The 26,261-nt window shown below is 42.0% G+C and overlaps 1 protein-coding gene across 5 annotated transcripts in view; it reads left to right on the forward strand.

Moving 5' to 3' along the window:
• Positions 1 to 26,261, forward strand: part of PIK3CG (phosphatidylinositol-4,5-bisphosphate 3-kinase catalytic subunit gamma) — an 80,590-nt gene that overhangs the window by 46,319 nt on the left and 8,010 nt on the right. For all 5 annotated transcript variants that reach the window (XM_044280183.1, XM_044280187.1, XM_044280184.1 and 2 more), the window contains 4 exons: positions 1,837 to 1,983; positions 3,051 to 3,141; positions 15,822 to 15,952; positions 20,385 to 20,496. In XM_044280183.1, coding sequence (XP_044136118.1) covers positions 1,837 to 1,983; positions 3,051 to 3,141; positions 15,822 to 15,952; positions 20,385 to 20,496 — 481 coding nt within the window. The remainder of the gene's footprint in view (positions 1 to 1,836; positions 1,984 to 3,050; positions 3,142 to 15,821; positions 15,953 to 20,384; positions 20,497 to 26,261) is intronic.

Below are 26,261 nucleotides of genomic sequence, written 5' to 3' on the forward strand. Positions count from 1 at the left end.
CTCACTGCTCTTACCGTAAAGAATCCTCTTCTATGCTTGCGTACAAACCTTCTTTCCTCCAGACGCAGAGGATGTCCCCTCGTCACAGTCACAATCCTGGGGATAAATAGATGATGGGATAGATCTCTGTACTGACCCCTGATATATTTATACATAGTTATTAGATCTCCCCTCAGTCGTCTTTCTAAAGTTATTAACACTAATTTTGATAATATTTCAGGGTACTGTAGTTGCCCCACTCCAGTTATTACTTTAGTTGCCCTCCTCTGGACCCTCTCCAGCTCTGCTATTTCTGCCTTGTTCACAGGAGCCCAGAACTGTAGATAGTACTCCATGTGTGGTCTGACTAATGATTTGTAAAGTGGTAGGACTATGTTCTTATCACGGTCATCTATGCCCCTTTTGATGCAACCCATTATCTTATTGGCCTTGGCAGCAGCTGCCTGACACTGGTTTCTAATGTTAAGGGCTCATACACACAAACATATTTTTGGTCTGCATCTGATTCGCATTTTTTGGGGGTAAAATGCAGACCCAGTCACTTCATTGGGGCTGCAAAAGATGCGGACAGCACAGTTCCATGGACCAGCAAAAAATAGCACATGTCTTATTCTTGTCCATTTTATGGACAAGGATAGGGCTGTTCTATTAGGGGCCAACCATTCTGTTCTGCAAAATGTGGAATGCACACGGCTAGTATCCGTGTTTTGCAGATCCGCAATTTGTAGACAACAAAAAGGGCAACGGCTGTGTGCAGGAGCCATATATTTGCTGTCCACTTAAATTCCGAAGTCCATTTCCATGTCAGTGTTAGGCCTCATGCACACGAACGTATGTATTTGGCGGTCTGCAAAAAACAGATTCTTAAAAAATATTTTGCGGAACGGAATAGCTGGCCCCTAATAAAACTGGCCTATCCTTGTCCATTATGCGGATAATAATAGGACATGTTCTATTTTTTTCTGAAACGCACATGCGGACATACGGAATGCACATGGAGTAACTTCAGCTTTTTTGGGTGACTCATTCAAATGAATGGTTCCGCCTACAGTCCGCTAAAAAAAAGGAACAGACACGGAAAGAAAATACATTTGTGTGCATGAGCCCTTAGCCGGTGTTTTGCTGTTACAAAAAACTTTTGATATTTCATAGAGACATATTGAAAGTTTTGATCGATGGGGAAACCCCCACAGATCAAAACTTTTCTTCACATTTCATAGGGTTTTGAAAGGTTAGTGACACTTTAAGTTTAAGTAAAAATTGAACCATTCTTGGCAATCCTGTGAGCAAACTATCAGGACTAGAGAGAAGCAGAACTGCTTTTTGTATATAACAAAATATTTTAAAAAAAATATTTAAAATGTGTGTGATTTGTGTGTGAGATTAAACAGATTTTTTTTTCTTTGAAGATATACACTCATTAGTATGTATGCAGGCTTCATACTAACTCAAACCACAGTGCTACACTAATTCCCCTTTCTGACAGCCCTTTCCTCCATGTGCTACTGCAGATTTCTTAACCACAGACAAAAAGATTAGCTGAGGACAGTGCACAATGGAGAAGCTGAATATGGTGCTGACTGGTTGATATGCTGGCACTTGCTCCCCATTGTTTTTCTCATAATAGACATGGGCAGTGATTTGCTATGATTATTATGAGACCGAGCCATATTATTTATTGGAAAACTCTCTGCAGTATGTGCTTAGTCTTCTAGACAGCAGGAGTGGTAAACTATTTCAGGTTTGCTAATTAAAAAGTTTAAAGTAGACATAGATATGAGATGTTCAAGCACTGCTCCATTTACCCGGGATAAAAATATGTTTTCTTTACAAAAGGTAGAAAAGTGCAAAGTAATGGCCTCAAAAAAGAAGCCACTGTGGCTGGAATTTAAATGTGCCGACACAACTGCATTGTCAAATGAGACCATAGGAATAATATTTAAGCATGGAGATGACCTCCGTCAAGATATGCTCATTTTACAGGTAAAATCCGTATGACCAAAAAGTTAGTTTAAATTGACTCTCACTCATGTTGTAAACTTTTTAAGTGGGTCCATTGCACATTATTAGTTGTCATGATAGGTTCATTTTATTGCATATCTTCATTAACAACACTCCATTTGACACCCAGGACATACATGTAGTACTCTTCCTTCCTCTCTTATGCCCACAGGGGCGTAACTACCATAGCGGCAGACCATGCGACTGCTATGGGGCCCAGGGCAAGAGGGGGCCCAGTCATCTCCTTTTCTACTGGAGGTGAAAACTTGGTCAGGACTCTACCCTCTAAAGGAACAACTTTTAGCAAATGAAGCAGGGTTGTTGAAAAGGGTTTAGGCAGAAACCCTTCTGTCCTGTGTGGGGGGCCTGGTTTGATCCTTGCTATGAATCCCTTCTCTATGTACGCCACTGCGCACCCATCAGACGTTTATGGCATATCCTGTGGATTTGGGAATACCCTATTAACAAGAGAAATAATCTTCAGCAATACATTTTTCTTAAAAAGCAGATACCACATTATTATAATCACCCAATCCTTCTTTTTTCAGAAAGTAGTCTGAGGACTCATGCACATCAATGTATTGTGCCTCAGGATTTTACAGAGCCATAATAGTGTACCCAAAGAAGTTTGTGGGGCCTATGCCATACGTCCATATACCTCAGTTTTTTTATAAGCAGGATGGAGCCAAGAACAGGCTCCAGACGTGTATGAGGGCAGATGTCTCATCAGCTGCTAGACATCTGCCTTCGTATAGTTGTCTAAACAATGCTTTTCCAGCTCTAAAACTGTGTAAAGTCTTTTATAATTATTCCACCAGAAAAAAAATACTTTATTTGCCAGTTTGTGTATGTCCATTTATGTAAGGAAATTGTGCTGTTTTGTTTCCATGTATGTCTGTCACTATTCTGTTATCATAGGTGTCCTAGAGGTTGGCACTCACCAGCCATCCTTTTATGGTGCAGCAAATTAATATGCTAAAATTCCTAGTAGGAAACCCCCTATACTAGATTATAATACATTCATTAAATGTATTATTTCTTGTGTTCAGATACTTCGAATTATGGAATCTATTTGGGAAGGTGAATCACTAGACCTTTGCCTTTTACCATATGGCTGTATTTCTACAGGAAACAAAATAGGTGAGTGATGGAGTGTGATACAGTAGGTAAACACACACAGCAATATGAATTTATGTAGTGTACCGTTTTTATATTTATATTTTCACAAATAAAGGGGTTGTACAGTGGGTTCCTATTGATGACTTATTCTCTAGATAGGTCATCAATATCTCATCCGACTCCCAGCACCCCTGCCAATTAGCTGTTTAAAGAGAAGGCGGTGCTTGAATGGGATGAGCAGTTGTAATTACTTTGCCGCTCTGCAAGTGAGATGACGCGCAGTGTAATCTTGAAGGGGAGGCAGCTCTTGTTTGATACTCTTGAAACTGATGGACCTTTAAGGTTACCTTTAAGGCTACGTTGACACGACCGTATTTTCAGTCCACATACGATCCACATTTTTGCAGATCGCCCCAAAAAATACAGACAGCACACCAATGTCATCCATTTACTGTCTGCATCCATACGGCCGTGCTGCAAACGATAGAACATGTCCTATTTTTGTCTGTTTTGCATTTGCATTTGTCAATTTTTACAATGGGGCCCGCAATTTCCGGAAAACAAAATGTAAATGGTCGTGTGAATTTAGCCTATCTGTTCATATTTTAAAGCCTATGTAGTCATATCGATCACCATTCCACATGTCATTGATTATGTAATATAGTATATTGCAACTTGTGTGCTATATACAAAGCCTAGCTCTTGGCAAGCTAATTAGCTTTCATTAGATGATATCAAACACATTTACCAACTGGAGGAATATCATGAAGAAGAATCTGCGTGGATACTTTCTCTTCATTATCCTGTGGAGCAGCATTTTCCAGAAAAAGTGGGTTGTTGATATTTATAGAGTAGTGACATTTGACATTATTATTATTATTATTATTATTATTATTATTATTAGATTATTTAGGAATAGAGCTGTATATGTAATTGCATAATCACTGAATACCATTTGCCACTTTATGATTTATACATTTTGAATATGCGTAACCACCTGCATTGTATGTATACATGGCTACAAGTATATGGCTGTATGTCAGTATTCTCAATAATATGTTGTTGATCCAAACATTGCCTCTGTAACAGCCTCTACTTTTTTGTAATTATTTTCAATTAAATTTTGAACATACTTGGGGAAAGTCACATGCATTCAACCATAAAAGCATAGGTGAGGTTGGGCACTGATGTTGGTTAGTAATTCACAGTTGGTTTTACAGTTCATCCCAAACACTTCATACTTGAGCCTGTACAAAATAATAATCTTTATATATATATATATATATATATATATATATATACACACAGTACAGACCAAAAGTTTGGACACACCTTCTCATTCAAAGAATTTTCTTTATTTTCATGACTATGAAAATTGTAGATTCACACTGAAGGCATCAAAACTATGAATTAACACATGTGGAATTATATACATAACAAAAAAGTGTGAAACAACTGAAAATATGTCATATTCTAGGTTCTTCAAAGTAGCCACCTTTTGCTTTGATTACTGCTTTGCACACTCTTGGCATTCTCTTGATGAGCTTCAAGAGGTAGTCACCTCAAATGGTCTTCCAACAGTCTTGAAGGAGTTCCCAGAGATGCTTAGCACTTGTTGGCCCTTTTGCCTTCACTCTGCCGTCCAGCTCACCCCAAACTATCTCGATTGGGTCCAGGTCCGGTGACTGTGGAGGCCAGGTCATCTGGCGCAGAACCCCATCACTCTCCTTCATGGTCAAATAGCCCTTACACAGCCTGGAGGTGTGTTTAGGGTCATTGTCCTGTTGAAAAATAAATGATGGTCCAACTAAACGCAAACCGGATGGAATAGCATGCCGCTGCAAGATGCTGTGGTAGCCATGCTGGTTCAGTATGCTTTCAACTTTGAATAAATCCCCAACAGTGTCACCAGCAAAACACCCCCACACCATCACACCTCCTCCTCCATGCTTCACGGTGGGAACCAGGCATGTAGAGTCCATCCGTTCACCTTTTCTGCGTCAAACAAATACACGGTGGTTGGAACCAAAGATCTCAAATTTGGACTCATCAGACCAAAGCACAGATTTCCACTGGTCTAATGTCCATTCCTTGTGTTCTTTAGCCCAAACAAATCTCTTCTGCTTGTTGCCTGTCCTTAGCAGTGGTTTCCTAGCAGATATTCTACCATGAAGGCCTGATTCACACAGTCTCCTCTTAACAGTTGTTCTAGAGATGTGTCTGCTGCTAGAACTCTGTGTGGCATTGACCTGGTCTCTAATCTGAGCTGCTGTTAACCTGCGATTTCTGAGGCTGGTGACTCGGATGAACTTATCCTCCACAGCAGAGGTGACCCTTGGTCTTCCTTTCCTGGGGCGGTCCGCATGTGAGACAGTTTCTTTGTAGCGCTTGATGGTTTTTGTGACTGCACTTGGGGACACTTTCAAAGTTTTCCCAACTATTCACACTGACTGACCTTTATTTCTTAAAGTAATGATGGCCACTCGTTTTTCTTTACTTAGCTGCTTTTTTCTTGCCATAATACAAATTCTAACAGTCTATTCAGTAGGACTATCAGCTGTGTATCCACCTGACTTCTCCACAACGCAACTGATGGTCCCAACCCCATTTATAAGGCAAGAAATCTCACTTATTAAACCTGACAGGGCACACCTGTGAAGTGAAAACCATTTCAGGTGACTACCTCTTGAAGCTCATCAAGAGAATGCCAAGAGTGTGCAAAGCAGTAATCAAAGCAAAAGGTGGCTACTTTGAAGAACCTAGAATATGACATATTTTCAGTTTCACACTTTTTTTTGTTATGTATATAATTCCACATGTGTAATTCATAGTTTTGATGCCTTCAGTGTGAATCTACACTTTTGGTCTGTACTGTGTGTGTGTGTGTGTGTGTGTGTGTGTATATATATATATATATATATATATTATATCTAATGCTAACACTTTACAATCCAGGGTGCATGTACAGACATTATAGATTAGCAAACTAATCAACAATTCCAACTCTAACCACGAAGGGCCTGGCTCACAAGAGCTTACCATTAGAGATGAGCTAATTTTTCAGAAATTCAATCAGCCAAATTTTTTGGGGAAAATGTACTTCGATCCGAATTAATTTGCGGCGAATTACGTAAAAAACTGCTATTTCAGGACTGCAGAGAGCCTTTTTAGTGGTGTAGAACACTGTGCCTTGCAGTAACACACATAGGTAGTCTGCTGTGGTAGTGAAATAATACAGTTAGTCAGTATGACATGCACATGACAGGGGTCGCTCTTAGAATCACTGCATGCTTCACTTATTTGGGCAGTCACGGGGCCAAAACTGACCAAATAACTCAAGTATCAACTCAGCCTCACAGGTCTACGTTAGTGTCAAGAAGAAGTTCACTCCTTTTACACCCTCGTCAGCTGATTCCACATAGATGTCTACAGAACCTGTTCCATTAAACGCTTATACAAGTAGAGCCCCCCTGACAGGGTGGAGAGGGTGTCAGCAGTAAGTTTCTGTTGACATCACTGATTAATTTGCCTTTTCTCTGATCCGTCAGAACAATAACCCACAAAATACAGATCCTGTCTGTGGAGCATATGCCTTCACTCGGTCAGCATTTGCTCAATAATCCATCAGTATTGCTAATGCCCAAAAAAAAGAAACAGGAGTGGATCTAAAACAGAGATGACACATGAATGGAATATTTGCATGTTTTCTGTGTTTTGGACCCACTCCTGATTTTGGCTACCAAATCATAAGCCAATTCTGATGGGACCATACAGGCCTAATAGCTGTTGCACAGGCGGGATCCGTTGTGTGTCTCATTTTTCCTTCCTTCTGACAGATCAGAAGAAAGGTCAAATAAATGATGATATCAGCAAGGTGGAAAATCAAAATAGTGGCCCAGTCATGAAGTGGGGAGGGTGGGAACAGCATGAGAAGTCCACAGAGTGGACCTATAACATATTGAGGTGAAAGCAGCATGAGGAGACCACAGAGTGGCCTAATGACAGAGTGTGGAGGTGGCAGAAACTGCAGCAGCATCAGAAGGATACCACTGAGTGGCAAGGTGACATAGTGTGGAGATGGTAGCAGCAGGAGGATACCAAAGAGTGGCAAGGTGACATAGCGTGGAGATGGCAGCAGTATCAGGAGACCACAGAGTGGCAAGGTGACATAGTGTGGAGATGGCAGCAGCAGCAGCAGCATCATCATCAGACCACCGAGTGGGAAGGTGATATAATGTGGATATGGCAGTAGCAGAAGGAGGATACCACAGAGTGGCAGGATGACATAATGTAGATATGGCAGCAGTAGGAGGATACCAGAGAGTGGCAAGGTGACATAGCATTGAGATGGCAGTAGCAGCAGCAGCATCAGGAGACCACAGAGTGGCAAGGTAACATAGTGTGGAGATGGCAGCAGCATCATCAGACCACAGAGTGAGAAGGTGATGTAATGTGGATATGGCAGCAGCAGTAGCAGTAGGATGATACCACAGAGTGGCAAGGTGACATAGCGTGGAGATGGCAGTAGCAGCAGCATCAGGAGACCACAGAGTGGCAAGGTGACATAGTGTGGAGATGGCAGTAGCAGCAGCAGCCCCAGGAGACCACAGAGTGGCAAGGTGACATAATTTGGAGATGGCGGCGGCGGCGGCAGCAGCAGCAGGAAGATACCACAGAGTGGAAAGGTGACATAGTGTGGAGATGTCAGCAGCTGCAGCATCAGGAGACCATAGACTGGCATGGTGACATAATGTAGATATGGCAGCAGCAGGATACCACAGAGTGGCAAGGTAACATAGTGTGGATATGGCAGCAGCAGGAGTATACCACAAAGTGGCAAGGTGGCATAGTGTGTATATGGCAGCAGGAGGATACCTCAGAGTGGCATGGTGGCATAGTGTGGAAATGGCAGCAGCAGCAGTAGGATACCACAAAGTGGCAAGGTGGCATAGTGTGGAGATGGGCAGCAGCAGGAGTATACAACAGAGTGGCAAGGTGACATAGTGTGGATATGGCAGCAGGAGGATACCTCATGGTGGCATAGTGTGGAAATGGCAGCAGTAGCAGGAGGATACCACAGAGTGGCAAGGTGATATAGTGTGGAGATGGCATCAGAAGACCACAGAGTGGCAAGGTGACATAATGTGGATATGGCAGCAGCAGCAGGAGGATACCACAGAGTGGCAAGGTGACATAGTTTGGAGATGGCAGCAGCTGCATCAGGAGACCACAGAGTGACCCAGTAACAGAGTTGGGAGGCAATACCAGTACCCGCTGACGAAGGTGGGTGAAAGAAGGAGCACTTGGTATCAGATGTGTGGCATCTGGCAGGTTGCATCACCAAAGTAGTAGCATGAGACAGGTAGTTAGAGGAAACCAGTCTCTTTTATCAAAGTGTTGGTATGGCACCATGGATGATCTAGTCTGAGGCATCATGAATTGGTGGTTGGAAATCCTGGCTGATCCACGCCTGATTCATCTTGACAAAGGTCAGTCTCTCCACATTTTGGGTGGACAGGCGAGTTCTCCTTGGGGTAACTATGGCCCCTGCCGCACTAAACACCCGCTCTGATGCCACACTACTGGCCGAGCAGGACAGATTTTCCAGGGCAAACTCTGCTAGTTGTAGCCACAAATCCAGTTTGGCTGCCCAGTAGTCCAGCGGATCTTCAATGTGGGTTGGCACGGTGCTGTCCAAGTATGCCACCACCTGCTGGTTCAGGCCCTGCTCCAGGTCTACCTGCTGCTGCTGGTGAGTAGTTTCTTCACTAAGCGGGTGAAGAAAGCTACTCATCAGTGACTGTAGACTCAGACTGCTGCTGATGGAGCTGGTACTGCTCCTGCCACCCCTCCCCAGCAGCCATGGCATTGAAACTGTGAGTGCAGAGGGCCCCCTGGTCAGACCTGCGAGAGGATGGATGATGGCGCAGATAGGCAGCGGCCAACTGACTACATAGGATGTCTCTGTAGTAGTTCAGTTTGTGGAGAGATAGAAGTCATCCCTCTGCCGAATAGTGACAATTCAGCTGTCATAACGCAAGCAAGTGAGCATGCATCGGGGGGACTCCAGGCCTCCATCTTCACTGCATATTGCCACTGTGTGTTCGGGTCCTCTGTCTCATCTTCCTCATCGCCCTGTAGCTTCTCTGGCTGCTCCTGCTCCTCCTGTCCTGTCAACTGAGTAGAAAACCCACCCATTTCTCTACACATTGCCTGTGCTCCAATGTCCTCCTCCTCTTCCAGTCCAGCCCCTACAGGGCTCATGTGGCCGTGAGATCTAGGCACCACGTCTCCTGTCCCCTGACCAGCTATTGTTACCAGCATCTGTTTCAGGACATGAAGCAGTGCAATGATGTAGTTCATCCCGTAGTCCTGGCGACTGACAAATAAAGGCCTGAGCAAACGGCAGGTGTCGCGCATGAGCTGCCACTGGCTGACATAGAAGTTACACAGTGGAGCACTCCTATCCGCTTGCATCATCAAGAAATCGTTGATGGACTTTCTCTGTTCGTATAGTCCAGGGCTGGCCAACCTGCGGCTCTCCAGCTGTTGTAAAACTACAATTCCCATCATGCCCTGCTGTAGGCTGATAGTTGTAGACAGTCTGGGCATGATGGGAGTTGTAGTTTTGCAACAGCTGGAGAGCCGCTGGTTGGCCAGCCCTGGTATAGTCGGTCCAACATATATAGGGTGGAATTCCAACGGGTGGAAACATCGCATATCAACCTATGTTGGGGGATGCCGTTCTGCTGCTGCAGCTCAAGGAGGGTGTGCTTTGCGGTGTACGAGTGGCTGAAGTGCATGCAAAGTTTCCTGGCCATTTTTAGGATGTCTTGCAGATGGGTGGAAGACTTCAGGAACCGCTTGACAACCAGATTGAACACGTGTGTCTTGCAGGGTGCATTGCTCAGCCTTCCTTGACGCAGCAACAACACATTGTTCTTCCCGTTGTCGGTTACCATGGTTCCAATTTTCAGTTGTCGCGGATAAAGCGAGGATTCGATTTCTTGCTGAAGGACATGGAGCAGTTCCTCCCCTGTGTGACTCCGTTCGCCCAGGGAAATGAGGTGCAGAACAATGTGACACTGCCGTGCCATGCACATGTTGTATGCTGGAGGGGCACTGTGAATTGTCCCTGCATTGGAGGCTGAGGACACAGTGGAGGATGAGGAGACAGAGGCGGACATTGTCACAGGACCAACGGCGTGGCAACGTGGAGGTGGAAGCGGCGTCACCTGGCCAAGTTGCTGGTGCGGCTGTGCAGAATACACATTCACCCAGTGGGCCGTAAAGGTCATGTATTGTCCCTGACCGTAGTTACAGCTCCACAGGTCGGCGCTGCCGTGCACTTTGGCAGACACTGCCAGGGTCAAGGACTGGCCCACCTTCTGTTCTGGATGTTAATGCAGGGCTGGTACTGCCTTTTTCGCAAAGAAATGATGGCTTGGGACTCTCCACCTCGTCTCGGCACAAGCCATCAGTTCTCTGAAAGGTGCAGAGTCCACCACTTGGAACGGGAGGGACTGAAGCAGCAGCAACTTGGACAGGAGCACGTTCAGCTTCTGCGCCGTTGGATGCGTGCACACATACTGTTGTCTCTTGACAATCTCTTCGGTGATCGATTGCTGACGGAATGACTGACGAGGAGCAGGAGCATCAGACGATGGTAGCGACAGACAGCTCCCTTCGGCTGAGGTGGTGGGGGCTTGACTACCTGAAGTCGGGTGCAGCATGCCACTGGGTAATGCAGCGGTTGCTGCAGCAGGCTGGACCACCACATCGGAGCCACGGTTCTCCCAAGTCACTTTATGGTGACTCTCCAGATGTTGACGCAGGGCCATAGTGCCAACATTGGCACCCTGATATATATATATATATATATATGGCCATGTTGACACCGCCGAGTACCTAATTTTCCTCCCAACACTACTCACTGGCTGACTGCTACTGCCGCTGCTTCCGTGAACCCGTGCACCACTCCTTTAAAGGCAGGTAGGCTTCTGCAAAGCGGGTGGTCTACCCCGTGTCCATTTGGTTCCCGACTTCCCACTGCTGCCACCCTCTGACTCCCGGCCACGCTAGTGACTTGCTGGCTCAGCCTCTGCTTGACGGGCAAGCTGCCACCCTCTTCTCCTGATGATGACGAAGCCCCTTCTTCACCCGGCTCCCAAGTGCGATTGGCTTCATCATCATCGAGTAGTGTCTGCACGTCACTGATGTCCTCCTCGATGGTCTCTGGGTCAGGAGCCTGACCACTCGCAACACAAGCTCTTCCGCCACTCTCCTCATCACTACTTGCACACCTAGCGGAGGAAGCGGCGGATGTCTTCTCCAGATCTTGGCTGGGCAGTAGCTTCTGACTGTCCTCTAGTAGATCTTCCTCGCTGAAAAGTGGAGCTGAGCCCACAGCATATAGTACTTCTCGCCGTGAGGGAACAGAAAAGGACAGAAGCAGGTTGAGGACAGGTGAGGCTACAGGGCCTGCTCCCGGGCCATGCCAACTAAGGGTTGTGTCTGACGAACCCACCGACTGTCGGCTGGGGGTGTCTGATGTCACTTTGGATGACCGAGTTAACCAATCAAAAACCGCTGGGTTGCTGGTCAAGACACGACCGCTAGATGACTCCGGGAGCTCAGGTCTCTCGCTGCGACTCCTGTTGCCACGCCCCATTACTCTGGTGCGACCTCTGCTTGCGCCAGAAACATTTAGGCCTCTGCCACTCCTCTGTGTATGCCAGACATACTTGTAGCTGAACTAAACAAACAAACACCCCTAAAAGCGACAAATATATTTTTCTTTTTGTACTGAAGTGAACTGAGAATATATTTTTCTTGTTGGACTGAAATAGATGACTATACACTTTCACCCAAAAATAATAGCAGAATTGAACTGAGAATATATTTTTCTTGTTAGACTGAAATAGGCCACTATACGATTTCACCAGAATTAACTGCAGAAATGCACTGAGAATATTTTTCTTGTTTTACTGAATTAAGACCCTATATGCTTTCACCAGAAATAACTGCAGAAGTGAAATGCGTATATATTTTTCTTGTAGTACTGACATAAGATACTCAAGATACAAGCCACTAAAGGCTTTTCAGCATAGCACTTGCAGCCCATTAACAAATGGCTGGAATGACAGAGCTGTATAATGGCTCTTTGGATCCCCAAATAATCTTTCCCTGCACTTGTAAATAGCTTTCCTATCAATGTCCCTAGCGCCTTCTGACGTCTCTCTTTGCACTAAGATGCCCCTTATCCTTTCCCTGCACTTATAAATCGTATTTTTTTTTTCACAATCAGGTTTTTCCAATTACTGTCCCTAGCGCCTTCACACGTCTGTCCATGCACTCTGAACACTGGAAAATGTCTAACTCTAAAATGGCCACTGTATTTATATGGCTGTGACATCACAGGGCTGGCTGCTGATTGGCTGCATGCAGACATGTCAATCTGTGTGATCCCACCTTCCCAGAGTTCCTTGCCTCATATCCTCAGTCCTCACACGTATAGCCACTATTTTAGGAAAAATGTGATTCGTTACCACGAAGCGCGAGGAAATTTGCATTCATTCCACTTCGTCAGCTTCAATTCGCTCATCTACTTGCCATCTATGAGGAAACAAGTAACACAAAAGTTAAATGTGCTTATTTTTACGATGGTCCAGACATCTTACACATAAAGCTACATTAGCCAGTCACAAGCCAGTATCTGTGTATGCCAGATATATGTATGTGTATGTGTTTGGGGGGGGGGGCATTTGGATTAGAAGGGAGATAATCAGATTAGGGAATATGATAATCTCGCCTAAAAAGGGAGACTGTGGATATTGGGAATTAAAGGGGTTCTCCAGGAATTAAAAAATTCAAATATTTAAATACTATTTTATAATATATATATATATATATATATATATATATATATATATATTTACAAATACCTTTCATTACTTAGAATGGCTTGTTTTCTCTAGGGAGCAATCATTAGGAGAAATAAAATGGCCACCGTCCTATCAGTACACACAAAACCTGTCCTAATCACACAAGAGGATAAGTTACTTCACCACAATGAACCACATCCTCCTCTGTGTTCTGCTTGTCAGGAATCATGATCCTGAATATAGGTTCATCTCTGTGGTAATGGAGATGATGAGGAGACATGAGAGGAGAGTGAGATGTGGCTAATGAGCAGCAGCACTTGTTTACAGTCTCCATTACCACAGCCCCACATTAACACAGCCTGTCCTGTACATCCTCTCTGTACTTAGTTCTCTCCGCCGAGCTGATGACCTTTTGTAGTTTGCGCTCGTCACTGGCTGATGAGCCGGCATACCACACCAGAAGAGACGAGCACAGTACCGACTCGATGGTACAGGAGTAGAAGGACTTCAGCATCTACTCCTGTACCATCAAGTCGGTACTGTGCTCGTCTCTTCTGGTGTGGTATGCCGGCTCATCAGCCAGTGACAAGCACAAACTACAAAAGGTCATCAGCTCAGCGGAGAGAACTACTCGACTGCCACTACCACCCCTTGACTCTATCTTCTCCAACAGACTGTGCTCCAGGGCTATGAAAATATCCAATGACCACTCCCGTCCGGGCCATCATCTCTTCAGACGTCTAAAGTCCGGCTGCAGGTATCAGGCCATCCCTGCAAGGACATCGAGGAGGCTGAACACTTTCTTCCTAACGGCCGTCAGACTGCTGAACTCACCATGCCCCATCTCCCGCCCATAATCCCTCGCCCCCTGATGTGCCCATTGCCTAACCCTCCCCCCCCTCCCCCTAGTACTATGCTTGTACCTGTGCCTAACCCAATTCCGAGCACGATCGACTGTGTCGTGTTTGGCGAATTAAGCTGATTCTAATTCATGTCTCCTCATGAACTAAATTCCCCAAAGATTCAGCTTAAGTTATCATCTGTATTCAGGATCATAATCCCTGACAGGTAGAGAGGAGGAGGAGAATGAGGCAACTATTTACCTCAGTGTTGTAAAGTTACTTGTCCTCATGTGTGATCAGGACAGGTTTTGTGTGAACTAATGGGACAGCGGCCATTTTGTTTCCCCTGATGATTGCTTACCAGACAAAACGAGCCATTATAAATAATGAAAGGTATTTGAGAATATATTTATAATATTCATTTTTTTTTATTCCCGGAGAACCCCTTTAAATTATTTGTCTGTGGTGGCACATTTTAGAGAACTGGTGCAGCCAAAGTAAAGTCTTGAAGATGGGGGTTGGACATTCAGATTATGGAGTATGTCAGTCTTAGGCTACATTAACATGAATGTATTTTGTTTCCATGTCCGTTCCATTTTTTATTTATTTTTTGCAGATTAGATGAGAACCCATTCGTTTCAATGGGTCCGCAAAAAATGTGGACAGCACATCGTGTGCTATCCGCATCCGTATGTCCATTCCATAGCCCCGCAAAAAAAAATAGAACATGTCCTATTCTAGTCCGTTTTGTGGACAAGGATATACATTGTTACAATGGATTCGCAAAAAACACAGACGCCATAATAACGTAATCCGTTTTTTATTTTTGCAGACCGCAAAACACATACGGTCATGTGACTGTAGCTTTTAGAGCATAGAGCACAGGTGGAGTAGTAGACAGATATTAGGGAGGAGATGTAGTTATATGCAGCAGTGGAGATTGTTTTGGGTAAGTGTGATAAGTTTAAATTTAATTTAATAGCAGGTAGGCAACCACTACAGTGAGTGGCACAGGGTAAAAGCATTGGTGTAGCACAGATATATGAGCCTGACTGCTGCACTCAGGGAAGATTTGAGACAGAAGACTTTAGTGAGGGGAAAACTGATTAGTAATGAGTTACAGTAATTGAGATGGGAATAAATCAGAGCAATTGTAAGAGTCTTTGCTATTTCCACAGAAAGAAAAGGGCAAATTCTGGAGATGTTTTTGAGGTGCAGGTGGCATGGGTGTGCCAAGTGTTCAAGTGACTGAATATAGAGCATTAAAGGAAAGAACTGTGTCTGTGTCCCTGATGCCTAGGTGTTATGGTTGCACACTGAGAGAAATATCTTGTTTAGGTAGATTGTGGAAACTCAAGAAGTTCAGTTTTGAAGGATTCAATTTCAGACAGAAGGAGAACCAGATTAATAGAAGCTCACAGAGAGTCACTGGTATTTTGTAGTAGAGCAGGGGTGATGTCACGGGATGAAGACTATAATTGGGTGTCGTCAGCATATATACATAGGAATTGTACTGAAAGCCAGATCTGCTGATAGCTTGTCCAAGAGCAGAGGTCCTAGGGCTGAACCCCGTGCAACCCCAAAAGAACAGAGAAGGGGGGGGGGGGGGGGAGAAGTAGAGCCAGCAAATGCATCATAAGTACAGGTTTCACCTCTAGGACTTTCAGCTACCTTGAAAATAATTGCAGTTTTTGTGCCATAGCTTTTCATTGAAATCTATGGAATCTGCTGGACAAGCAGGCCTTATTTATATTGAATTAATTGAGGAAATAGGCTATAAAGAATAGGCAAATGAATTTCGCCATTTATATTATTTATGTTTAATAGTAATAATTATTGTTGCTGTATTGCTTATGAACTCGTAACGTTTCTTTATGTAGATTTGTTTATTTAGTCGTCTTGCTGCTGCCTGATAAAACGTTGACTTGTGTACAAAGCAATTATATTTGTTTTCTTATATCTGTTCACTTTTCAGGGATGATTGAAATTGTCAAAGACGCTACTACCATTGCTCAGATACAGCAGAGTACGGTTGGAAACACTGGAGCATTTAAAGATGAAGTTCTAAGTCAGTGGTTGAAAGAAAAATGTCCACTTGAAGATAAGGTATATATATATTTATTCCAGGTTATATAGCGGTAACAAAAACCTCTGTGAATATTTAGATTTTTTTTCTGAAATTTATTGAATTTGAAAATGATAGATATTAATTAATTACAGGTAATTTGTCACATGAGATCCAGTGTATAATGGTTCAACAGTTTATGTGGTACAGACAAAAGCATGATACAAATACTTATACTTACCTCCAGAGCAATTTTCCACTTGAAAGAGTCTTCAGCTAGCATGCTAATAATGTTCAACATTGTACAATTTTACAAAATAGTAGGTATAAAATAACCACAAATGCGAATACTAGGGTGGATATGGCTAACAACAAAGTGTATTCTAAACATAATCTAAATACAGCTTGGAAGAATTTAGATAGCAGCAACTGACTTCCACAAAAGTAAGGATCTTCATAACTAATCAGTAGAAATTACAGATCCTAAACAAATCTCTATCAGTTTTTCTTACAGTAGCAAACTGTGTCCGCTGCTTACCCTGGGTGTATTGAAGCTAGTATTCAGGGAAACTTCTCTGTGATACTGTAAAGATTAAACTCCCCTCTTGCTTTCTGTTCAGCTGCTGACTAAGGTGCTGATCAGCCCTCCTATTTATTCTGAACACTTTGGGGGACATTTGTTGTTAAGACCAGCGTTTTAGACGCCAGTCTTAATAAGGTGCTGCACTGCCGGTGGATCTGCCAGAGTTATGAAGGGATGCAGACCATTTTCTACACCTAAACCAGGCATAGAAAATGATGGATGAGATGGGCCTATCAGCCCCTCCCCTTCCCCACCGATGCCATGGGGGAAGTCACAGTTTGCAGTGCAGAGGACCTTTGCGCTGCAATCTGAGCCACAAATAAGCCTACTTTAGGCATATTTCTGTCTTATAAATGACCCCCTTTGTTTCACCTCTTTGCCTGCGCTAAGATGCCGTCAACTACACCGGGACTGTGTTGAGAGGTAGCAGCCTGGTGGGTCTCCTGCAGTGAAGACAAGATCCCTGTATAAGGGTTAAAGGGTGAAAACCAAGGGATCATGAGGATAACGCCCTTACAGTTCCCAAAGTCAAACCGGTTAGTTGGTACAGTGGTTTCCCACCCAATTCCCGTTACATTTTTATTTTCATACATTATCCAAAGAATTACAGTAAGTTAAGGGAAAAGTTCATGGCTAATATCAGGTTAAGCTATAAACATTTACAGATCATGGCCAACATGTACTTAGTTATGTTCTTAGTTTAAATGCAAGTACTGTGATCTTCCACGTTGCAGTGGTATATGGTAACAATATTTTCCCTAAGTTGAAACCACATTCAACACAATGCCACGGACACTGCAGACACATTTGATTGGATGATTCAGCCAATCAGAAAGGGCATTTTACTAGCAAAACACCTGTATTATTGAAGTTCATGCACTGATTGGCTGCCTAGTAGCACCTTTGTATTGTATAGTATAGTACTTCATGTCGTCTACTGCTGTGTACCTGGGCCAAGGTGAGCCTTTAGACGCCAGATGAAGACAGCTCCATGTTATTTTTCTGGTACACTATGAGGAATTTATCAAGCCCTTTATCTTGGCTTCCAAAAGTTACAAATATGGCTTTCTTAACTTTTCGGGCTCATTTGCATGAAACTTTATGCACAAAAAAGGCCAGAAACACATTCCAATATGGGGTTGGCATAAAATGAAGTAGCATTTCTAGATGAAAGTGTTAGGTTTAAAAATGTGCCAAATTCAACAAACAACCTGCAATGTTTAGGAAATTTGCCACAAAGAACACCAGTGCAGACTCAAGCAAAACTAAGATATTACCCTCCTGATAAAATGTGTTCTGTTCAGTATCCTGAAAAAGCTTTTGTCTTCAATATAAAACGTGATTTACATCTTCCAACAGCTTTTTGACTGTTGTATGTAAAGAGTGATTTAATCTGTTTATTTTTTTGGTTATATTTTTTTGGAAAGATATTTTGTGGCTTTGGAACCAACTACCAGTTTTCCATAGAGTCATGCTCTCAATTTATGGTGGAATTTATTAAAGCTGCTACGTAATTTTTTTTTCTGCGCTTTAAGGTTGCTTTTTACAAATTTATTAAGAGGCTTGCAGTGCCTTCAAGTGACTGCCTGTTTGGACCAAATGCTGGAGCCCCATTTTTTCAAATCTGACATGTGTCACTTTATCTGGTAATAACTTTGGAACACTTTTACTTATCCAAGCCATTCTGAGACTGATTTCTCGTGACACATTGTACTTCACGATAGTGTTTAATTTACGTTGATACGTTTTAGCTTTATGCAAAACAGAAACCCCCCCATATGTGGTTCTCAACTGCTGTATGGGCACACGGCAGGGCTCAGAAGGAAAGGAGCGCCATATTGTTAACGGAGGGCAGATTTTGACAGAATGGTTTTAAGGTGTGATGTCACATTTGAAGAGTCCCTGAGGTACCCCTAGAAATAAAACCCCAAAAAGTGACCATTTTGGAAACTACCCCCCTCAAGGAATAAATTAGTGGGGAAGTGAATGCTTTGACCCAACAAGCGTTTCATAGAATTTAGAAACAGATGGCTGTGAAAATAAAAAAAATGTACTTTTATTTCCAATATAAAGTTGCTTTAGCCCCAAATTTTTCATTTTCACAAGGGGTAACAGGAGAAGATGCAACCCAAAATTTGTTATGCATTTTTTCCTGAATACGGCAACACCTCATATTTGGTCATAGACCACTGTTTGGGGGAACGGCAGCATTCTTAAGGGAAGGAGCGGCATCAGGATTTTCTAACATATAATTTGCTGAAATTTGTTTGGGGCCCATAACATTTGTATATTTTTGTTACTAATGTAGCTGTGTGGGGACATGTTTTTTGTGGGACAGGCTGTGGTATCATTTTGGGTTACATATGTCTTTTTGATCACTTTTTCTACCATTTTTTGTGGAGTGGGGTTGGCAAAAATGGCAATTCTGTCACTGTTTTGCATTTTTATTTTTTATGGGGCTCCTCTTGTGGAAAATATTATATCATTTTATTCTGTGGGTTGATACGGTTATGGCGATATGAAATGTATGTAGTTTTTTTATATTTTACTACTTTTTCAGCATAAAATCACTTTTGTGTTAAAAATAAATATTTTGCATCGCCATATACTAAAGTCCATAACAGTTTTTTTTGTTTTTTTTTTTGTAAGACTAGTTGTAGTTTTTATTGGCATTATTTTGGGGTACACATGTCTTTTTTATCACTTTTTATACCATCTTTTGTAGAGGTGAAGTGGGTAAAAATGGCAATTCTGTCACTGTTTTTTATTTTAATTTTATATGGGGCTCCTCTTGTGGTAAATATTATATAATTAGTTTATTCTGTGGGTTGATATGGTTATGGCAATACCAAATTTATGCATTTTTTTTTTACGTTTTACTACTTTTTCAGCATTAAAATAACTTTTATGTGTACTAATGTAGCTGTGTGGGGGCTTGTTTTTTTTTTTGCGGGATGGTCAAGTGTTGATCACTTGTTTTTTTTTTTTGTGTACGTGAGGGAACAAAAACAACAATTCTATAATTTTTTCCTGCATTATTTTTTACGGCATTTACCACGTCGGATAAGTAATATGATACCTTTTATAGATCGGGTCATTACGGACGCGGCAATACCAATTATGTGTATTTTTATTTATAATTTTTTTTTTAATAACTTAAATGAACGGCTATGAGAAAAGACAATTTTTTACACTTTTTTATTTTATTTATCAAGACCCATCTGGATCTTGAAGATCCAGTGGGCCTGATGACTATTGCAATGCACTGTATAGTTATCTATTGAAATGAACTGTATAGTGTCTATTACAGTTACACTAAGGCTGATCAACATGGCAGCCCGAACCTTTGTAAGGCTCACGGTTGCCATGGAAACCACCGGGCCGCTGCCATCGCAGCAGCAGTGGCCCGATGGAAGACAGAGAGAGCTTCCTCCCTCCCAACCCCATGGATGCCGCAGGCAGCTGCTGACAGCGGCATCTATGGGGTTAAACGGCCGAGATTGGTGCCAGCACCGATTTTGGCCATAGCAGCAGAGTATCAGCTGTAAGTTACAGCCCCTGTAAGCAGTTTGGATGTGACTGTACGTCCAAATGCGTGAAGGGGTTAATACATTACACGTGTCTGACTCTAGAACAAAGGAGATCAAGACTGGAGTATGAAATGTCAGTCTTGATAAATCCCTCCCCCAACAATGTTTTTATCATGGTCAACAAACTAGTATGTTAACAATAGTTTTTACATTCTAGGGATTTTCTCAGTTATTAAGAATCCCTCAGGCTAGTTTTCTAAAGAGATTGTACATAAAGCAGGTTAATGTTTTACTTATGAAGCGTTACATTTGACTTTCTGTAGTGTATATCACTAACACTATCATTTCACTATTTACTAGCTAAACTCAGCGGTGGAGAGGTTTGTCTATTCCTGTGCTGGATACTGTGTAGCAACTTTTGTACTTGGAATTGGGGACAGGCACAATGACAACATAATGGTAACTGAAACAGGTAAGATGATATTTATTTGCCCAGTATTTAGTGTGTACTTTTTAGGTGAACATGAACTGAATGTGTCATTTTTTTTTTCATCTAACACTGGATTGCTTTAAATATTTAATTTCTGCTAAATATTTAACAGCTCATAATGGTTCAGTGACATGGGAAATGAAAACGGATTAGCATTAAGCCTAGAATATTCTCTTTTCTTATCTCATAAATATAATCAAGGCATTTATGGTTTGAAGTCAGAACATTATTTTAGAAATATAAGTATATGCGTACACCGATCATCCATAACTTACTTACATAAACCACTAATAGGTGAAGTAAATAACAATGATTATCTTGTGACAATGGCATTTGTCAAGGAGTAAGATATATTAGACTGTAAGTGAACAGACAGTTTTATGTTGATGTATTGGAGGCAGGAAAAAATGGCAGTGGTAAGCAAATTGTGATGGCTAGATGAATGGGTAAGAACATCTCCAACATAGTAGGTCTTGTTGGGTGTTTCTGGTAAGCAGTGGTTAGTGCCTACTAAAAGTGGTACAATGACAGACAACGGGTGAGCTGGATCACGGTGCTCAATGTTCATTGATTCATAAAGAACAGCTACTGTAGCACAAATTGCTAAAAAAAAAGTTAATGTTGGCTGTTGCAGCACATTGTATATGGGTCTACATAGCTAAAGACCAGTCATGATGGATATGCATGCCCCTGTCCACCCCAGAAAGGTCTTACAATAGACATGTGAGCATTCAAAACATGGCAACTGGATGTACAATAAGCTGGTGAGCTGTGGAAAGCAGTGTGATGGTCAGGGCAATGTTCTGCTGAGATACTTTGGGTCCTGGCATTCATGTTGATGTTACTTTGAAACATACTGCCTACTTAAATATTATTGCAGACGAGATATACCCCTTCATGTCAATAGTAATCCTTAATGGCTGTGGTCTTTTTCAGCAGGATAATGTGCCCTGCCACATTGCAAAAGTTGTTCAAGAATGGGTTGAACGTGACAAAGGGTTCAAGGTGTTGACTTGGCCTAAAATTTCCTCAGATCTCAGTTGGATCAAGCATCTGTGAGAGCTGCTGAAAAAAAACAAGTCAAATCCTAATTACTCTGCTGCTAGTGTATTGGTGCCAGATACCACAAGACATTTTCAGGGGTCTTGTGGAGATGATTTCTTGACAGGTCAGAGCTGTTTTGGGATGGCACAAGGGAAACCTACACAATTGTTCTTTTGTGATTTAATGTTATGTCTGATTGTTGTACATTTGCAGTGCCTTGTGAAAGTATTTACCCCGTTTGGTGATTTTCTTGTTTGGTTTCATTACAACCTGGGATTTAAATTTATTTTAATTTTAAATTTATGTAATGGACTTGATGAGTCTAAATAGTTACAGTGGACCTCAATCTAAGTCTACTTTCACACTGGTGTTTTGGCTTTCCGTTTGTGAGATCCGTTCAGGGCTCTCACAAGCGGTCCAAAACGGATCAGTTTGCATTCTGAATGGAAAATAATCCACTCAGAATGCATCAGTTTGCCTCAGTTCAGTCTCCATTCTGCTTTGGAGACAGACACCAAAATGTTGCTTTCAGCATTTTGCTGTCCGTCTGATGAAACTGAGCCAAACGGATCCATCCTGGCACAATGGAAAATGGATCAGTCCTCCATTGACTTTCAGTGGTATTGAAGACAGTCTTGGCTATGTTAAAGATAATACAAACGGATCCCCACAAAACGCAAGTGTGGAAGTAGCCTAAAAGAGAATCTGTGGCATGTTTTGGAAGACTGATGTACACCAATGCAACCCATCTAAGGTGAAGGATTTGGAGCAATTTTGCCGGAAAGAATGGGGAAAAAAATCCAGTGTCTAGATTTACTAATAGAGATTAGCATATCTATTTGCACCAAACGGTGGCTCCTCAAATTCTGGCATGCACCTTTAAAGTTGTTGTTTTTTTGTCTCAATTATTGTACCGTAATTCACAGATTATCCCTCATAAAACATAACCTTTATTAGGATCTATATTAATAACACCCCCAAAAAATAACAACCCAAAATGACAATGTTATCACAGTCAAATATAGTTTGGTTCACCGTCTTGTAGGTAGGGTGAAGATGAAAATCTCGGGTACTGTCCCTATATCTGACCCTAAGATTGTGTACCCTGCCTACAACTACGGAATAGCCTCCCCGATAGGGCCGATCCCGTATCAGGAACCTCCTAAATGCCCTAGGACGGCCCTAATATGGGATAGACCTATAGAGATGAGCTATCACTAAATAGTTGACCAGACTAACATAGGTACATAAAATAATAAACAAAAATGTGCAATTGTGAAAAATCTAAATGTGAAACACAGTTAATAAATACAAAAAAATTCAAAAATATACCGCAACTCAAGCTTCAATAGTACAACCACACAATCTAAGTTGTCCATTCATCTATGGTTGTTGGTAAGATAGTGTATATATATGTTTGGTTAATTCAGATACCTAATCTCTTAATATATGGTCCCAGGGGACGAAAAAGCAGTGCACCGCAATCCGTGTCACCAACACCGATTCAGCACAGGCCTAGTGTATGGTTTATTATGGCCAGGATGTCAAAACATTGACGATATCAGCTGGGTACATAGTAAATACATGTCTAGGTTCAAATAGGTGCTGAATACATTTCTAGATCATATTGTTTGTGTAAGCTAGTTAATTGCTGATTACATATTCTATAGGCTGATTACAAGCTGATTACATATCAAGGTCAAGCTGATGCAAGTTAAATTAAAAAACCTACACCAAATGTCTTCACAATAACCTGATTACATACAAATAATTAATATAAGTCACAAAGGTAAAGCTGACTACAACTCTGCTCCCTACAATACTAAAAATATGATTACCCTACCAAAATGATCAAAAATGTGACTGTATGAGACCCAATGAGCGCTCTACGCTGATTTTATGCTGATTATAAATATAAAAAATATATAAAGCTTGTCACATATGTTTCTTTCTCCCTTCAATAAAGGAATCAAAGCCAGGTTCAGTAATCATTCGATAGTCAATACCAAATATGGAGGGATGATATACCGAAAATAAGTGTCATGGGGTGTTCCCCCCCCCACAATCCACAGCATCCCACAGCTACAACACAATATTGGCACCTAAGTCATAAAAGAGTAGATTAATGTTATAATACCAGGCAGTTATTGCTGATATATTACTGCACACCACTGAGCGGTCAAAGATGTACATATGCAGTATGATGATTACATACACCCGCACTGCAACCAATCTACAAAAGAGACCGCTATTAAACAGCTAGATGATACTAGTCTCGGCCAACATGGCCGGTTACTTGCGTGCCGCCAGGGATGAATACATGTTGTCAAATCCATAGTGGGATGTGAAAAAAAATAAATAAAATATTAGGTTGTGAAGAAAGTTTCTAAGATATACAATGAAGTTTTTATTGCATACATTAGCAATACATTGATATTAGTTTCAATAAAGAAAGAATATAGGTTGGTTCCTCACAGGAAGCATAAAAAGTCAATATTCTCGTTGAGACCTGAAGGGGTGACCGTATTAAGGGTATAGGTCCATTTTGACTCTTTTTGTTTTAGCAACCTATCAACATCGCCCCCTCTAATAGATTGTCTAATGGTCTCAATTATTGAAAAATGTTACATTTTGGGATTACCCAAATGGTAAAGCACCACATTTCTGGATAACGGCTTATCGTGTTTATTACGAATATCTCCTTTATGTTCCAAAATCCTTTTCTTGAATATTCTGCAAGTTTTGCCTACATATATAAGTCTACAGTCACATTGGGCCAAATAAACACAAGTCGTATTACAGTTGGCGAAAGAACGGGCCCTAAAGATCTTTGTTTGCTTGTTTCTCTTGGAAGCAAATGAGATTTTTTCGGACAAAGAACTAACATTCAGTAACACTACAACTCCCTTAATAAAGACAATATTCAGGGACCTTTATAACATTCATAAAGAATTCCTTAGGTCCTGGTGGGAGATTCAATCCCTGGACAACTATATTAAGAACTGTATTGTTCCTAAGGGTTTACGGATATTTATAAAACCGGCAAAACTTATTTGTACCCCTGAATTGTTACTAAAGTGAGAATCAGAGGTTACAGAGAGTTCACTATGATTGATGAGATTATTGGTGGACCAAGAAAAAATAAACATCGACTCTATAGAAAAACAATTAAAAGAACCAAACTGAAGAAGCATTAAGATTTAGGGATCACACTGACTTCTCTAAGAGGGAACTTGAACTACAACAAAATATTGCTAGATATAAATCAGCCTTGGTAGAACGTAAACACCGGCAATTTATCAAGGACCTAACTTAGTTTAAAAAGTGATACAGACTAACAACAAAGGGTCAGCAACAGAAACCTCTCTCTCTGAGGTAGATAGCTCGGATATATATGGGGGCCAAGTTCAACAATACACTAAGCGACGAACCAATTGGAGGGGGAGGGGTCGCTCCAGAGGGAGATCTAGAAATTATACATCTAGATCACAACAGAATCAATATCAGTCTAGATATCCTCCGAGACAATTGGGATCTCAAGACCCCTAGTCGGGGGGGGGGGGGGACCGACAGCAATAGAGAGGGAACAGCTAAGGCTACTTTCACACTGGCGTTTCTGGGTCCGCCTGTGACATCCGTTTCAAGGCTCTCACAAGCGGCCCAAAACAGATCAGTTCAGCCACAATGCATTCTGAATGGATAAGGATCCGTTCAGAATGCATCAGTTTGCCTCCGTTCAGACTCCAATCCGCTCTGGAGGCGGACACCAAAACGCTGCCGGCAGTGTTTTGATGTCCGTTTGACGAAACTGAGCCAAACGGATCCGTCCTGACTTACAATGTAAGTCAATAGGGACGGATCCGTTTTTACTGACACAATATGGTGCAATTGAAAACGGATCTGACTCCTATTGACTTTCAATGTAAGTCAAAACGGATCCGTTTGCATTGTTCATGGTAATGCAAACGGATCCATTCTGAACGGATATAAGCGTTTGCATTATAGGTGCGGATCTGTCTGTGCAGATACCAAACGGATCCGCACCTAAACGCAGGTGTGAAAGTAGCCTAACACAACAACTTCTTCTGGAAAAGGTGTCTTCATCTTTACCCTCCTATTCCTCCTCCCATGATGTCAACACGTCAGTTTTTTTAGGCAAGCCTCCGACGAACACTTATACATTAAGGGATCGCGTAGAGGCATTCCCTCAAGGCAGGAAACGCTAGCAACCAACCTAGATGAATCAGTGGTCTTGAATCTCTCTGGGATCACCCTGTCTAAAAATGAAATGGGTATCCTGGCAAAGGGTCTATCCTATGTTACCACTACCTGCTTTAACATCTTTGATTGGGTGAAAGACCTCCACCTATTCACTAGGAAATTGAGATGGCAAAAAATCCTCAGGTCCTCGGATAAAAAGAGATGTGAGGAACTAGGACTTGAACCTAGTGATCTTGCAGGTTTTGAAGATCTGGTACAATTATTAGATGAGAATGAACGTCCAAGGGGACAGTGCCCTTTCACTAACCTCAGGAACAAAAAGTAATAAAATGCCAATATTGATTTGAGGCCAATATTGATTTGTTCCTGACATTCGTAACTTAAGATTTAGAACTAATAGAACCTCCCCAGTATTATATGAACTATACATCCACTGAGATGGAGGCCCTTCAACAACTAAGTAAAAACAAAAATCTGATAAT

This window comes from Bufo gargarizans, chromosome 2, assembly GCF_014858855.1.
Source record: "Bufo gargarizans isolate SCDJY-AF-19 chromosome 2, ASM1485885v1, whole genome shotgun sequence".
Classification (NCBI taxonomy): domain Eukaryota; kingdom Metazoa; phylum Chordata; class Amphibia; order Anura; family Bufonidae; genus Bufo; species Bufo gargarizans.